At 42.5% G+C, this 17,013-nt stretch overlaps 1 protein-coding gene across 1 annotated transcript in view; it reads left to right on the top strand.

Annotated features, from left to right (window-relative positions):
* Positions 1–17,013, top strand: part of CNTNAP2 (contactin associated protein 2) — a gene marked incomplete at its 5' end in the record, with an annotated part of 1,317,366 nt that overhangs the window by 91,049 nt on the left and 1,209,304 nt on the right. Inside the window, one exon of the mRNA XM_007955953.1 lies at positions 7,240–7,443. Coding sequence (XP_007954144.1) covers positions 7,240–7,443 — 204 coding nt within the window. The remainder of the gene's footprint in view (positions 1–7,239; positions 7,444–17,013) is intronic.

Here is a 17,013-nt window from a genome sequence, read left to right as displayed (position 1 = left end):
CTGGGGAAATCACTACAGAATGGGTTCGGGGACCCACTGGACTCACTGTGAGACGCACCTTAGCTAAGACTCCATAAATAACTTGACCTCCATATGCCTCCACTCTGACTGGTGGGCCACAATGACGCTTTGGGTCTCCTGGAATTAGTGTCAATTCAGAGCCAGTGTCCAGTAATCCCCAAAAAGTCTGATTATTTCCTTTTCCTCAATGAATAGTCACTCTCGTAAAAGGCCTCAGATCCCTTGGGGGAAGGCTAGGAGAAAGATTGACATTATAGATTTTTGGCAATGTAGTGGGGTCCTTCCTCAACAGGACCTGGCCTCCCCTTCATTCAAGGGGTGTGGATCTGTAAACTGACTCAGGTGTGGGAATTGATTGAGAGGTCATGACTCTGTGTTCTGGTGATTCAATCTAGTTTGCTGTTGACGTGACCTAGAATTCTTCTGTCTATACAGATCAAGTAAATATTTAGTAAGCTTGCCATGTATTTTACTACATGAGCAAGTAGCCAATACCATAATTCCACACGAGTCAGACTATTCTGATTAGTGTTCTGACTCTGCTATCCATTATGGTAACCATGCCCACCTTGCCTTTGTCAATTAAGTGCTGCCACTTGGCCCCTACTACCACGAGGTCTAATCAGCCCGATCATAGTTAAGTGTCTCAGTTCAATTAGGGCGGTTCCCACTGTGAAATCAGGTTTACATAAAATAGCAATCACAGCAGTCTTCAAGGATGCTGGAGCTCCATTCAGAAATTTATTCCTCACTGTACTGGTGAAAGGCGTGTCTTCTGGGCTCTGTATTTCTGGCTCTAGGGGTCTAATCTGATAAATTAATTCTAATAGCCCAATTTCCCCAAGCCTCTGGATACCTTCTTCTACATTATATCAAGGCAGGTCTGGTACTTCAACTTGACTTAAGGTAGGCCACCACATAATCCATGCTTCAGTAAGCCAACCAAATAAACTATTAGATCCTTTCCTAACCTCTTGAACTGAAACATTGAATGAAGGATCCATACTTAGTGGGCCTAAATCAATAAACTCAGACTGATCCAATCTTATATTCCTTGCACCATTATTCCACACCCTCAGTAGCCATTCCCATACATATTCTCCAGGTTTCCGTCTATACATGTTAGCAAAATCAAGTAGGTCTTTTCGGGTATAGCATACCACCTCCTCAGTCACACTTTGTATTTCAGCTTTTGGGGCTTGCTTGGACTTAATTTTAGTTATAAGTCTAGCAGCAACAATGGGTTGTTGAGGCAGTTACCGAGAGCATTTAGCAATGTCTTCCATGGCTTCTGCCTCAGGCAATGACCCAGCAGGTCCAGTTTGGCTAATCCCATCAAACTGAGGGGGAGGGGATAATGGTTTTACAGCAATCCTTTCAGATGGGAGGGATTCAACAGAATTTACAGGCTCCATATCCTCATCTTCCTGACTATCTGTCCATATGTCCCCATTCCAGGTTTCAGGATCCCATTTTTTCCCAATCAGTGCCCTCACTTTAACGTCAGACACCATTCTGGATTGGCAATTTAATTGGCATTGTAATTCAGCCACCCTTACAATAAGACTCTCGGTTTGGTTTTCACCAATATCAGCTTTGTTACTAGAAGATACAAGGCTTTCTTTCAGAGCACAACTGGAAGCACTGAGGTTTGTTATGTGGCGCTTAAGCCAAGACTTAGCAGTTGTGAGCTTATCTCACTCTTCTACCACTTTGTCTAGTGCAAGTAGGACCAACCAACCAGCTTCCTTATACTCCTCATGCTGACAAAATTCCAGAAAAGTATCAAATAAGTGATCACCCAGAGCATCACTTCTCACAAGTACTTTATCTATTGGTGGTGCTATTTTGCATATTAATGTTGCCACCTCATGCCACAGATTAGCTGGGCCCTCTTTACCAACAGAGGCAGGGTCACTAGTTTCTTTAAGATTAATCAAACTGGAGAAGCAATTTAGGAAGCTCATCCTTATGATTTTGTCTCTCTAAAACCACTCTCGGTACCAAATGTATTAGACTGGGATCTCTAGAGAAACAGAACCAGTAAAGCTTATATATGTATGTATATATAGAGAAATTTATCTTAGGGAAATGGCTCACACAATTATAGAAGCAGGCAAGTCCAAAGTTCCTGGATCAAATGTCCATCTGGAGGTTTTTCCATGTGAAGCTGGAGGCTTTTCCCGACTCTTGCAGCTGCAGGGGCTGAGGAGCTCAAGGTTGGCAGGCAGTATACTGGCTGTTGATTCCAACGAATGACTAATCCAAGATCTCCAGGCCGAATGGTGGATCATTCACTCACAGACAGTTGTAGGCAGCACAAAAGAATCCCGATCCACAGAAGAATGTATCTTTTTCTGGTTTGTCCATAGATATGCTGGAAGCAGTCCACACCCCTAGGGAAACTCCGTTTCAACAGATTGCCTGCTCAAAACATAGTCATCTGATCCCATTATGGGAATAACCACATCACAACAGCTTACACCACACAGAATTGTGGTCCAGCCAAGTTGACCCACAGCTCCAACTATCACACAGGAGTTTATTTTCTTACAGTTAAGGAGGCTGGAAGTCTGAGTTCAAAGTGCCAGCTCTAGGCACTAGGTGAAAGCCCCTCAACCTTGGACTTTCGCTCTCTCTTTTGCTCCCTGCCCACTGAAGCTGGAGGCTTTTCTTCACTCAGGCAGCTGCTGGCTGCTGAGGCTGACAAACCCAAGGTCAACAAGTAAAATGGCACAATCCCAGTGTTATCAAGTAACATGGCAGGCCACCAGTACAAGTCCGGAGACAGTCCTAAGATCGGCAGGAAACATGGTAGCCTGCTAAATGAAGACTTGGCTACATACATGGTCCATGTGTGCCCAAAAGCTCATAGACCTTTCTCAAAACCTCTCCTTATATACTGGGAGCAGAGCACATACCTAAGGCAGCTACTCAGCTGCTTCAGTAGATTCTACCATGGAGTTGATTACCAGTCTCATCATGGGGAAATCGCTACATCTAGCTGTCTAGTCACTGAAAACAAGGCCTAGACAACCTTAACTACCACAATGACAAATCATTGCAGTTAGCCCAAGTACAGGGAAGCCTGGTTTGGAGAAACTGCCCTGTTGCGTGACAGTCAATGTTGTTATGCCATTAAGTCAGCTGTGACTCAGCGACCCCTCCTTGGGTTTCTGAGGTGGTATCACTGTGGAAGTAGATTGCCCAACCTTCCTTCTAGGGAATGGCTGTTGGGTTTGAACTGCCAGCCTCTGGTTAGCAGTCAAGTGTCATAGGCACTATGCTACCAGCGATGTGTCAGTTAGCCAAACATGCAGTCTCCCTACATTATAAATCATAGTCCATCCCCCGAATTCAAGCGGTCACTGTCCATTTTCAATTCTGAATGACAGAATGAAAAGCACATCTTTTCCTCCCTTTCTCTTACAAAGTGTGTGGATCATTCCATACATTACAACAATTGTTGGATACAGGGAGAAATGTGTACAATCTATAAAGTTAAGCCCATCCATTACTCAGTAAATTCAGTCATCTCCTGTGGTGGCGGGGGGGATTGACTTCCAACCTTGTATATTTTTGTTTAATTTCTTTTTAACAATAAACAACTCGAACCTCTGCAGTAAAAAATATAAAGCAAAGGTATTGTCAAAATATTAAAATAGTTACATGGTAAACACATGTCCAAAATATGGTTTCTGGATTCAGAAAATAAAGACTAAGTAACAATGAAATTTTAAACAGTGGCTCTTTACTGTGCCTGTGTGGGGAGCTGGGCACATTGGCTTTTGGCCTCGTGGCTGTGGGGGTGGCTCCCCATGTTGCTGTGGGAGTGGCTTGCTGCATGGCTTGGGAACAGAATTGTGGGGGGTATGTGATTTTGCATTTGCTCCCTGGCCAGTTGTGTTGTAGGTCATACTACTTAAACAGTCCCACCGCAGCAACTGAGTTACTGTGTGGAAAACTTAATGTATTTTTGTCGGAAATAGAATGAAACGCTGATAAATGTTGTTTGTATGGCTTCACAATGTCTCAGATGCCTTTAGTGTGTGGTGTGTGTTTATGTCAAAATCGTATATCCTGGATTGTCTCCAGGAAGTTTATCCCCCCCTGCCCAGTTCTAAGAGCTCGTCCATGGGAGAACATGCTGATCTCTGGAAGCATGTAGCCCATTCGTGCGTGAACCACTTGATCTGTGATGGGGGAGAGCACTGTAGAAGGTCCCTCTGCCCACTGAGCACTTACTGTCTGCAGGAAGAGAAGGGTCATATAAGCTACAGTCCTCCCTGTGGGTGTTAATATCAGTGAGCTCCTGAAGAAACAAACCATGATCCCTCTTCTGTCGCCTTTATCCCATGCCCTAAAAGTAAGGCAAGACAGAGAGACACCTGCCTTTGCGTAAACCACTAGCTCTCACCCTGGAACTGAGTGTAGGGTTTGATTTAGGGGAAATCAAAGGTGTGGATTGTATCCTCAGTCTCCGCTGGAGAGAGTCCCATCCTGAGAGGTGACTGGGGCCTGTTTTATGTCAGCTAACATATATCCAGGGTGTATAAACCAGTGATGTGGCCATTATCTAACTGTAGCCGGTAGGGAATTGATGGCAGTGTGACTCTGGCATCCAGTATTTCCTCCCCTTGTCAGATGGCCATTCATCCCCTTTCAATACCAAAAGGCCTTTCTACCCGCTGCTGGATTAAACTTCCACCCTGGGATCTGAAATTCCTCTCCTTTCACTCTCATCACAGATGATGAAGATCTGAAGTTAGAATTCAGCTGTGACAGTGTCGATGATTAAGCTAAAGTCTAATTGGCTTTGCAGTGTTGGCAGAAGCCAGAATTTAATGGCTGATTTTCCCCCATCGTAAAATAAACCTGTGACTCACAGTCGCAGAAAACAGAATTCTGTTGATTAAAGAAGCCCTTTTTATGGGCAGTAAAGAACAGACGATTAAGAATTAAAACTTAAAGCTCAAAGTCATATTTTTTTCTGTCTGCACTTTTTAGAGTGTAATGTGCTCCAAAGTGCCATTTAAGCTGTTAAATATTTGTTTGCAACAGCGGGATAACTATTTTTAAAGCTTGTGAGAGCCATCTGTGATTGGAAAGGAAAACTGAGATTGGATTTTGTCATGTTTGAAGTAACTGTGTTCATGACAACTCATTTTGTTGGATATATGGGCAAAGCCTGTAGTGGCAGGACTGGAAAGATGGCAATGTGACCAGTGTCACTCTGTACCTCTACTGCAGCCATGTGGCATGGAGATTGTGTAGCAGTGAGCTCCACTTACAAGGCCATCCACATATTTCCTGTGTGGTTGAAGGAAGTGATTGTGGAGAATGAGGGCAGAGGATGTGGAAAGACTTCCTGGCAGACTTCCCAATGGCACTTCCTCTCCTAACACCTCCAGTGGGCTCTGCAGGCAGACCTGCCCCACACCAAGGTGCTGGCTCCCCCCAGGCTTGCATTTGGCTTAACTGGAGCCATCACATTGAACAAGGTTGTCTGTGATTCAAAATCATAAAAACGAAGGGACATGAATTTAATGATAAAGAGCTGGTGATGGTAACTTCGCTTCTCTTTGTACTCAGTTTGATCAGAACTATATTCATCTTTTTGTCATTCCGTGAGTTGGGAACTGTTTTGGTTCTCTAGTCCCTCTCTAACAGAAGAATACCAGAAATGGGATGGTTTTAACAAACAGGAATTTATTCTCCTACAATTTAGGAGGCTAGAAGTCTGAGTTCAAAATGCCAGCTCTAGGGGCTGGGTGAAGGCTCTTCAGCCTTGGGCTTCAGCTCTGCCTCTTGCTCCCAGCCTACCAGAGCTGGAGGTGTCTCTTCACTCAGGTAGCTTCTGGCTGCTGAGGCTGACAAATGCAAGGTTGACAAGTGAAAAGGCACAGTCCCACCAAACCACACAGCAGGGCATTAATTCAAGTCCACTGAAAGTCCCAAGATTGGGAGGAAACGTGGCAGGCTGCTGAATGAAGACTCAGCTATATGCAGGGTCCAAGCATGCCAAAATGCTCAGAGACCTTTCTCAAAACTTCTTCTTACATACTGGAAGCAGACCACATTCCTAAGGCAGCTACTCAACTGCTCTAGTAGATTCCACCAAGGAGCTGAGTACCTGTCACATCATGGAGAATAAATACTTCCAGCTGCCCGGCCACTCAAAACCAAAAACAAAAAACCAAACTCACTGCCATCGAGTCAGTTCTGACTCATAGTGACCCCCATTGGGTTTCCAAGGTGGTAACTCTTTATGGAAGTAGATTGCCCGGTCTCCCTTCCATGGAGTGGCTGGTAGTTTAGAACCTTCTGGTTAGCAGCCAGATGCCTTAGGCACTGTGCCACTAGGCCCAGCCAAGTTGACACGTAACCTTGCCTAGCATAGGGACTTCATTGGTCAATGCTATCATTGTTAGTCTCAGATTCACAGTGACCTTGTGCACAACAGTAGGAAATGTTTCCTGGCCCCACATCGTTCTAATTGCATGTTCAGATCCACTGAACTGCGTGGCAGTTGTGACCTTGTCATTGAGGGCCTCCTTCGCCCTTTGTGGCTCTCCACTTTCCCAGCCTTGGTGGCCTCCCATTCAGACGATGCTCTTTTGGGTCCATAGCGTTTTCATTGGCTCCTTTTCAGAGGTGGATTGCCAGGCCTTTGTTTGGTGTATCGTAGCAGTGCCTCATGAAATGTGTCATCTGATTTCCCATTTCTGGTGGGAATAAGTAGCAGTGACAGAACTAGTCCCCACAATCACCTGCCTCTGAGGATGGTGAAAAATTCCCTGTGCTTCTGAGAAGTTCATGTAAGTCATTATGTCAGTGTAATCCTCTACACTGACTGCTACAGTCAGCACCTCCTAGATGTTTGTCCCTTCGGCTCTCCTGTTGATAATGAGGCTGCCAAGAATAAGGAAGTCCAGTTTTACAAATGTGAGGGTCTCACAGGGAACTAGAGACACATGATGTCTAGGAGCAAGCGTTAAGGAGTTTTCTGAAGTTCAGTTAGTCATCACACTCCCCTAAAATCCTTTTCAACACAAGTAGTAAACCAAAGGGAGAGGTGGAGCAGGAAGCCAGGCCTTGGGTTTCTCCGGGAAAGCACTTCTTCTGTGCCATGTATGCTGTGCAGACCCCTCCACAGTGGGTGCCTCTGGGTGTCGGCATGCAGTGACTGACCAGCTTGTTATCCATTGCTTCTTTTAGGGGCTGACGTCATCAACTTCGACGGCTATGCTGTGTTACCCTACAGATTCAGAAATAAGAAGATGAAAACACTGAAAGACGTCATTGCCCTGAAATTTAAAACCTCGGAGAGCGAAGGGGTCATCCTGCACGGAGAAGGGCAGCAAGGAGATTACATCACTCTGGAGCTGAAGAAGGCCCAGCTGGTCCTCAGCTTGAACCTTGGTATGTTCCAGTGCATGGCACCATTCTTCTTTCGGACTGCTGTTCCCATCAGGAACATGGCAGGGTGGCTTCATCCCATCATACAGAATTACAGAAATAGTGCACTTTGGGTTGTCAGTTCATCCTTACTCCACAGTGGTTGATTTCTGTGGAGGTACTTGTTCATTCAAAACAATAGTCCTTGAACATGTACTTCGCCAGGCACTATCTCAGCTGCTGGGACACAATGGTAAGCAAAGAGACAGTCCTTGAACTCATGAAGTTGGTGGTACAGCAGCATAGCCAGCATATGTCATCTTCCATTATGACTTTAAGTCAACTCAACAGAAATGATTTCAAATGCTGACAAGGTCTGTGAAGTAAATCAAGTATGATACCATGGTTAAGAATGATGTTGACCATTTAGTAGGAGCCCATAGTTAAGAGTGCTGTCTGTGATTGACAGTGATACCATGATTAAGAATTATGCCCATGATTAAGAATGTATGTAGTGAGGGAAGGCCCTTGGATCTGAAAATAGTCAAGCTGAGCTCTGAGTGGTGACAAGGAACAGGCCATAGGAAAGCAAGGAGAAGGAAAGTGTGTTCAAAAAGGATTCACTGAGAACAAAGTCGTGACATGCTTAATGAGCAGAAAGGAGGGTGCTGTGGCCAGATCCAGAGAGGAAGTGGGTCAGGGCAGGAAATCTAAGAGTCGCTCCTAATGGAACGGTTCAGAAATCATTTTAAGAATGGGAAGCTCTTGGGAGGTGTCACACTCGGTGGCATCATGATCTGATATTAAAAGTTTACTGAGGCTCGGTAACATGAAATATTATAAATAGTCGAGTAACAGTAGTCATATGCATATGCTGAAGTGCATGTATGGCACTACATGTAAATACATCCAGTTGAACATATACCCAGTGAAAGCTGCGAGAGCTGAAACTCAACAGGCAGCCTTGTTTTTCTGGGTCTCACAGGTTTTCTGCCTTCCGCAGGTTGCGTCATTGCCATTTTTCTGTCACTTGGTTCAGTGGAAAGTATTTGAGTTTTCCTTCTCTGACAGGTGACAGATCTCCACCTTAAACGGGTTCCAGCTTTCACAGGTTTTAGTGGACATGGAAAAGCAACCTGGCAGGAAATAGACTCATCTGTTTTACGTGGTGGAAATGAGTGGAGACAAGATGTTGCACATGTTATTTATTTACTTAACTGTGCTTGGGATGCAAATTTCCAAAGCAGATTTGTTTTACATTCATCAGTTCCTGCCTATTTGATCTCACAGCCCCGATTACAATCCCCAGCCACAAAACACTCTCCTCCCCTCTCCTGCTTGTTCCTGCCCCTTCCATTTACCCTTCTTATCTATGCATTCCTGTCTGTCCAGTGTTCCCTCTGTGTGAATGCTGCCCCTCCAGTGTCTCATGGCTGATTGATCTAAGGGGTGCATTTCCCTAGGGTAGCTGGGTGTCTCTCCCTGGGGTAGGTGTTCAGCTTGTAGGTCTTTCTACTTTTGGGCTGAGAGCCAATCCACATAAGTGAGTCCATTTCCAGGCCCGAAGGATAACCTGGGGTCATAGTCTCAGGCATTCCACCAGTCTCTATCAAACCAATAATTCTGGTCATTTTTATGTTTTAAATTTTGTTTCACATTTTTCCTTCCACTCTACCTACAATCTCCAATTTTGATCCGTTTCTGAGTGGTTGGCATTGGTAGCTGGGCACCATCTAGTTCTTTTGGTCATGAAGGCTGAGGTCCTCATGGTCCATCATAGCTGAGGACTAATTATTTCCAAATGACTTTGCTTTTCTTCACTCTTTGCTCCAGACGAGAGGAGACCAATAGTTGCATCTTAGATGGCCACTCAAAAGCTTTTAAGACCCCAGGTGCTACACAGCAAGGTAGGATGTAGAACAAGATTTTTATATATTATGTTGTGCCAGTTCAGCATGATGTCCGCCAAGACTATGGACCTGAGCCTGAAGAATCTGGTGTTTCTTTCCCTCAAGGTGTTTGATTGTCTCTGAGAAGCTACTGCAACCTTGTCCTCTGTTACTTCTGTAACGTATGTGGATATTTTGCACCACAAGTACATTTGTAAGACTGTCTTCAACCAGATCCATCCTTGGTCTTGGGTACATTCCTGTTCACCTACCCACACCTGATCTTTTCACTTGTCTATTTTTTAACCCATCACTCACTGCCGTCGAGTCAGATCCGACTCACAATGACCCCTTCTTGGGTTTCCAAGGTGGTGTCACTACAGAAGTAGATTGCCCAACCTTCCTTTTGAGGAGTGGATGGTGGGTTTGAACCACCAGCCTTCTGGTTAGTAGTCAAATGCCTTAGGCACTATGCCACTAGAGCTCCCTCATTTGCCCATAGCCTGGTGTTTGGTAGCCAATGGTAATGTAGTATTGTGCATGTAATAGTATTTGCCTCTGTTGTCTATATCTTTTGTGCACATTTCTATGTCCTCCCTTTCCCCCTTGTCCCCATGCTGGCCACAGACTCTTTCCATAGCACTCCTCCCCTCACCCAAATCAACATGTGACCCCCAAGTACTCTGAAATATCCCTCCCCTTCTCTTCTATCTCTAGTAACCAACAAAGTAAATTTCCTTCCCTGCATAATCCTTTCCTTAACTGTTTACAATAATGAGTTCATAGAATATTTGTCCTTAATTCGCCCAGCATAATGTCCTCCAAATTGTGAGATGATTCCTGTATTCTTCATTATTCTGTAATATTGCATAGTATCCCATTGTGTGAATGTATCTTAGTTTGATTATCCATTCATCTCTTAGTGGGCATTTAGGGTTGCTTCCATCTACTTGCTGTAGTGAATTGTGCTGCAGTGAACATGGGTGTGCATATGTCTATTCATGTCCCATCTCTCACCTTCTTAGGGTATATTCCTAGTAATGAAATTGCTGGATCAAATGGTATTTCTATTTTCAGTCTTCTAAGGAAGCACCCAACTGTTTTCCACAGTGGCTGTACCATTTTATAGTCCCACCAGCAGTGTATGAGAGTTCCAATCTCTCCGTAGCCTCACCAGCATTAGTTATTTTCTGTCTTGTTGAACTTTCCTATTATTGCTGGGGTGAGATGATATCTCATTGTTGTTTTGATTTGCATCTCTCTAATAGCTAATGATCGTGAGCATTTCCTCATGTGTTTCTTGGCCTCCTGTTTATTTCCTTTAGTGAAGTGTCTGTTCATATCCTTTGCCCATTTTTGAATCGGATTGTTTCTCTTTTTGGTGTTAAGGTGTTAAAGTTTTCTATAAATTTTAGAGGTAAGTCCCTTGTCAGATATGTCATAGCCAAATATTTTTTTCCCAATCTGTAGATTCTCATTTTACCCTTTTGGACAAGTCTTTCGATGCACATAAGAATTTAATTTTTAAAAGGTCCTAGTTCTAGTTTCTCTTCTGCTCCTTGTGCCTTTTGGGGTATGCTTGATAGTCTGTTTATGCCATAAATTAGGGCCCCTAGATTTTCCCCTATTTTGTCTTTGATAATCTTTATAGTTTAGAGTTTTACATTTAAGTCTTTGATCCAACCTGAGTTCAAAAATTGTGTATGGGGTGAGGTATGGGTCTTGTTTCACTTTTCTGCAAGTGGATATCCAATTTTGCTAGCATTGTTTGTTAAACAGGCTATCTTTCCCCCCTTTAATGGTTTTCAGCCTTCTGTCAAGATCACCTGTCCATAGATGGATGGGTCTACTTCTGGGTTCTCAATTCTGTTCCATTGGTCTATTTGTCTGTCATTGTACTAGTGCCACACTGGTTTGACTACTGTGGGTGTATAGTAGATGTTGAGATCTGGGAGTGTGAGACCTCCTACTTTGTTTCCTTCTTCTTCAGCCGTACTTTCTGAGGTCTTTTTCCTTTCCATATGAATTTAGTGATTGGTTTTTCCATGTCCTTAAATAATGTGATGGAATCTGGAGCAGGATTGCATTCAATGTATAGATTGCTTTGGATAGTGTTGACATTTTTACAATATTCAATATACGTATCCATGAACATGACTTGTTCTTCCATTTATGCAGATCTCTTATAGTAGGCCTGGTAATCGAGCAGAGCAGGAAGACCAGGAAGGGAGCAAAGCAGTTTAGAACAGCTAGGGCAGATAGACTTTTCTGTCAGTTTGTTGTACTGTGGTGGCTGGAGTGTTGCTGTGAGGCTGGAGGCTATGCCACTGGTGTTTCAAATGCCAGAAGGGTTACCCGTAGTGGACAGGTTTCAGCGGAGCTTCCAGACTGAGAGAAACTCAGAAGAAGGAAGCGGCCATCAATTTCCCAAAGAATTAGCCAGTGAAAATCTTATGAATAGCAGTACACACTGTCTGATATATTACTGGAAAACTTTATGAATAGCCCTGAAACATTGTGCAATATAGTGCCAGAAGATGAGCCCCTCAGGTCAGAAGGCACTGAAAATATTACTGGAGAAGAGCTGCCTCCTTAGAGTAGAGCCAACCTTAATCATGAGGGTAGGGTAAAGCTTTTGGGACCCCCATTTGCTGATGTGGAATGTCTCAAGATGAGAAGAAATAGCTACAAACATCTATTAATAATAAGAACATGGAATGCACAAAGTATGAATCTAGGAAAATTGGAAGTTATCAAAAATGAACTGGAAAGCATAAAGATCAATATCTTAGGCATTAGTGAGCTGAAATGAACTGGTTGTGGCCATGTTGAATCAGGTGATTATATGGTCTCTATGTTGGGAGTGATAAATTGAAGAAGAATGGTGTGGCATTCATTATTACAAAGAATGTGTCACGATCTGCCCTGAAGCACATTGCTGTCAGTGATAGGATAATACCCATATGTCTATGAGGAAGACCAGTTAATACTACTATTATTCAAACTTACACACAAACCACCAAAGCCAAAGATGAGGAAATTGAAGATTGTTACAAACTTCTGCAGTCTGAAATTGACGAAACAAGCAATCAAGATGTTTGATTATCACTGGTGATTGGAATTCAAAAGATGGAAACAGGAAAGAATCACCAGTCGTTGGAAAATATGGTCTTGGTAATAGAAATGATACTGGAGATTGCATGATAGAATTTTGCAAGACCAATGACTTATACATTGCAAATACCTTTTTTCAGCATAACAAACAGCACCTATACACATAGACTTCACCAGGCAGAGTACACAGGAATCACGTTGATTACATGTGGCAAGAAGTAATGGGGAAAGTCAGTGTTTTCAGCCAAAACAAGACCAGGAGCTGACTGTGGAATAGACCATCAACTGCTCATATGCAAGTTCAAGTTGAAGTTGAAGACAGTTAAAAGAAGTCCACAAGAGGCAAAATATGACCTTGATTATATCCCTCCTGAATTTTGAGACTATAGCTTCTGAACCTTTTGGCTAAGATCATGTAGTATCTGAATTTCAAGACTATCTAAAGGATAGATTTGATGCATTGAACACCAGTGACAGAAAACCAGAGAAATTGTGAGATGTCATTAAGAACTTTATCCATGAAGAAAGCAAAAGGTCACTAAAAAGACCATAAAGGAAGAAAAGACCAAAATGGATGTCAGAAGGGACTGTGAGACTTGCCCTTGAAAAGAGAGTAGCTAAAGTGGATGGAGTGTAAGGAGCTCTGGTAGCATAGTGCCTAAGGCACTTGACTGCTAGCCAGAAGGCTGGTGGTTCAAACCCACCAGCCACTCCTCAGAAGGAAGGTTGGGCATTCCTACTTCTGTAGTGATACCCAAGGACAGGTCACTATGAGTCGGGGCCAACTCGATGGCAAATAACAACAACAACAAAGTGGATGGAAGCATCAACAGTATAAAAGAGATGAACAGAAGAGTTCAAAGAGAAGCTCGAGAAGACAAAGTCAATTATTGTAACGAAGTGTGCAAAGATCTGCAGTTAGAAAGCCAAAAGAGAAAAACACACTCAACATTTCTCAAGCTGAAAGCACTGAGGAAAAAATTTAAGCCTCGAATTGCAATATTGAAAGATTCCACAGGCAATATGTTGAATGATGCAGGAAACATCAAAAGAAGATGGATGGAATACACAGTCACTGTACCAAAAAGAATTGGTTGGTGTCCATCCATTTCAGGAGGTGGCATATGATCGAGAACCAGTGGTATTGAAAGAAGAAGTCGAAGCTGCCCTGAAGGAATTGTTGAAAAACGAGGCTCCGGAAATTGACAGAACACCCATTGAGATGTCTCGACAAAAGGATGCTGTACTGGAGGCACGGCACTCACTCAGCTATGCCAGGAGATTTGGGAGACAGCTACCTGGCCATCTGACTGGAAGAGATCCATATTTGTACCTGTTCCAAAGAAAGGTGTTCCCACGGAATGTGAAAATTATTAAACAATATCATTGATACCACATGAAAGTGAAATCTTGCTGGAGCTAATTCAAAACAAGTTGCAGCAGAATATTGACCAAAACCTTTCAGAAAAGCAAGCTGGATTCAGAAGGGGATTTGGAGCAAGGGACATCATAGCTGATGTCAGATGGATCTTGGCTGAAAGCAAAGAATACCATAAAGATGTTTGCTTGTGTTTTATTGATTGTGCAAAAGCATTTGATTGTGTGGATCACAGCAAATTGTGGATAGTCTTGAGAAAAATCAGAATTCCAGAACACTTAATTGTACTCATAAGAAACCTGTACATAGACCAGGAGGCTGTGATTCAGACAAAACAAGGGGATACCACATGATTTAAAAACAGGAAGGAATTGCATGAGGGTTGTAGCCTTTCATCATACTTATTCAATCTGTATGTTAAGCAAATAATCTGAGAACCTGGACTATATGAAGAACATGGATGGCATCAGGATTGGAGGAAGGCTCATTAATAACCTGAGATATGTAGACAACATAACTTTGCTTGCTAAAAGTGAAGATGACTGGAAGCACTGATGAAGATTAAAGACTACAATCTGCAGTATGGATTACACCTCAATATAAAGAAAACAATAATCCTTACAACTGGACCATTAAGCAGCTTGACAATAAGTGGAGAAAAGATGGAAGTTGTCAAAGGCTTCATATTACTTGGTTCTACACTCAATGCCAAGGGGAAGCAGCAGTCAAGACATCCGACCATATGTTGTATTGGGCAAATGTATGGCAAAAGACCTCATTCAAGTGTTGAGCAAAGATATCTCCTTGAAGACTAAGATGTGCTTAACCCAAGCCATGGTATTTTCAGTCGCCTCATATGCATGTGAATAAGGAAGACCAAAGAAGAGTTGATGCTTTTGAGTTGTGGTGTTGACAAAGAATGCTGAAAGTACCATAAACTGCTAAAAGAACTGACAAATCTGCCCTGGAAGAAGTGTAGCCAGAATGCTCCTTGGAAGCAAGAATGGCCAGACTTCATTGCATCTACTTTGTTCATGTTATCAGAAGGGACCATTCTCTGAAGAAGTATGTCATGCTTGTTAAAGTGGAGGGACAACAAAAGAGGGGAAGGCCCTCACCTAGATGGATTGACATAGTGGCTGTAGCAATGGACTCAGGTATAGTAGGGATCGCAAGGCTGGCACAGAACCAGGCAGTTCTGTTGTACGTGAAGTCTCTATGAGTCAGAGACAACTCGGTGGCACATAACAACAACAACAACAACAACTTGTCGTTTCTTGTAGTACTGTTTTGTAGTTTACTTTGTAGAGGTCTTTTGTGTCCCTGGTAAGGTTTATTCTTAAGTAATTGATCTTTTTGATAAGTATTATAAATGGTATTGTTTTCCTTATTTCCTTTTCAGAGGTTTCTTTGTTGATGTAGAGGAATCCAACTGATTTTTTTATGTTGATCTTGTATCCTGCCACTTTGCTGAATCTTTCTATTAGTTCCAGTAATTTTTTTTACTGAGACTTTTGAGTTTTCTATTTATCAGGAGCTCTGGTAGCATAGTGCCTAAGGCACTTGACTGCTAACTGGAAGTCTGGCAGCTCAGACCCACCAGCCACTCCTCGGAAGGAAGGTTGGGCAATCTACTTCTGTAGCGATACAGCCTCGGAAACCCAATGAGGGGTCGCTATGAGTCGGGTCCGAATTGACAGCACACAACAACAACAACAACAACAACATATATAGGATCATGTCATCTGTGAATATAGATAGCTTTATTTCCTCTTTACAAACGTGGATACCTTTTATTTCTCTTTCTTGCCTTATTGCCCTGGCTAGGACTTCTAATACAGTGTTAAATAGGAGTGGTGATAAAGGGCATCCTTGTGTGGTTCCCATTCACAGAGGGAATGCTTTGAGTCTTTCTCCACTGACAGTAATGTTGGCTGTTGGTTTTGCATATATGCCCCTTACTATGTTGAGGATTTTCCCTTCTATTACTAATTTGCTGAGAATTTTGAATAGTGTTGGATTTTATCAAATGCCTTTTCTGCATCAATTAATATGATCGTATGGTTCTTTTGTTTTATTTATGTGATTTATGTGATGGACTTCATTGATTTTTTTTCTTATGTTGAACCATCCTTACATACTTGGTTATGATATATTGTGTTTTTGATATGTTGTTGTATTCTGTTGGCTATGATTTTGTTGAAGATTTTTGCATGTGTGTTCATGAGGGATATTGGTCTGTGGTTTTCTTTTTCAGTGATGTCATTCCTGGTTTTGGTATCAGTGTCAGCTTGCTTCAATAATTATATGTTCTAGAATAGTTTGAATAGGATAAGTGTCAGCTCTTCCTGAACATTTGACAGAATTCTCCAGTGGGGCTGTCTGGGCCAGGACATTTTTGTGTGAGGATTTTTTTTTTATGATCTGCTCAATTGCTTCTTTTGTTATGGGTCTGTTCAAATATTCTATCATCTACTGGGATAGTTTAGGTAGGTCTTGTGTTTCTAAAAATGTGTCCATCTCTTCTAGGTTCTCAAATCTGTTGGAATATATTTCTTCATAATGTTGTTGTTGTTGTTATGTGCCGTCGAGCCAAACCCGACTCATAGTGACCCCTCCTTGGGTTTCCGAGGCAGTATCACTACGGAAGTAGGGTTGCCCAACCTTCCTTCCGAGGAGTGGCCACTATGCTACCAGAGCACCAGACTATTATTCTTCATAATAGTCTATTATTATCCTTTCCATTTCAGTTGGTTCTGTTATGATGTTGCCCTTTTCATTTATTATTCATGTTATTTGCATTTTCTCTTTTCCTTTGTTAAATTTGCCAATGTTTTGTCAATTTTGTTAATCTTTTCAAAGAACCAGCTTCTTGTCTTGTTGACTTTCTCTATTTTTTTTGCTTTGTTTTCTGCTTCATCTATTTCTTAATCTCTGATCTCTGATCTTTATTATTTCTTTATAGATACTGTAGCTTTCTTTCATTGCTCTTTCTCTAATTGTTCGAGTTGAAATAAACTGTTGATTTTGAGGGGGAAGATGGCATCCTACCTGTAGCCCACACATTTGTTCCCTCTAGAATCTTGTTGTTATTTGCTCTTGTGTCATCTCCAACTCATAGCGACCCCTCTTTGGGTTTCTGAGGCAGTATCACTACAGAAGTAGATTGCCCAGATGAGAAAGACATAGAGAGTTACATGGGCAGTACAGACA

Source organism: Orycteropus afer, unplaced genomic scaffold (genome assembly GCF_000298275.1).
Source record: "Orycteropus afer afer isolate SDZICR_OR568_19922 unplaced genomic scaffold, OryAfe1.0 scaffold00556, whole genome shotgun sequence".
Lineage (NCBI taxonomy): Eukaryota > Metazoa > Chordata > Mammalia > Tubulidentata > Orycteropodidae > Orycteropus > Orycteropus afer.
Note: the sequence above shows the minus strand (reverse complement) of the source record. Positions and strands in the feature narration are given on the sequence as shown.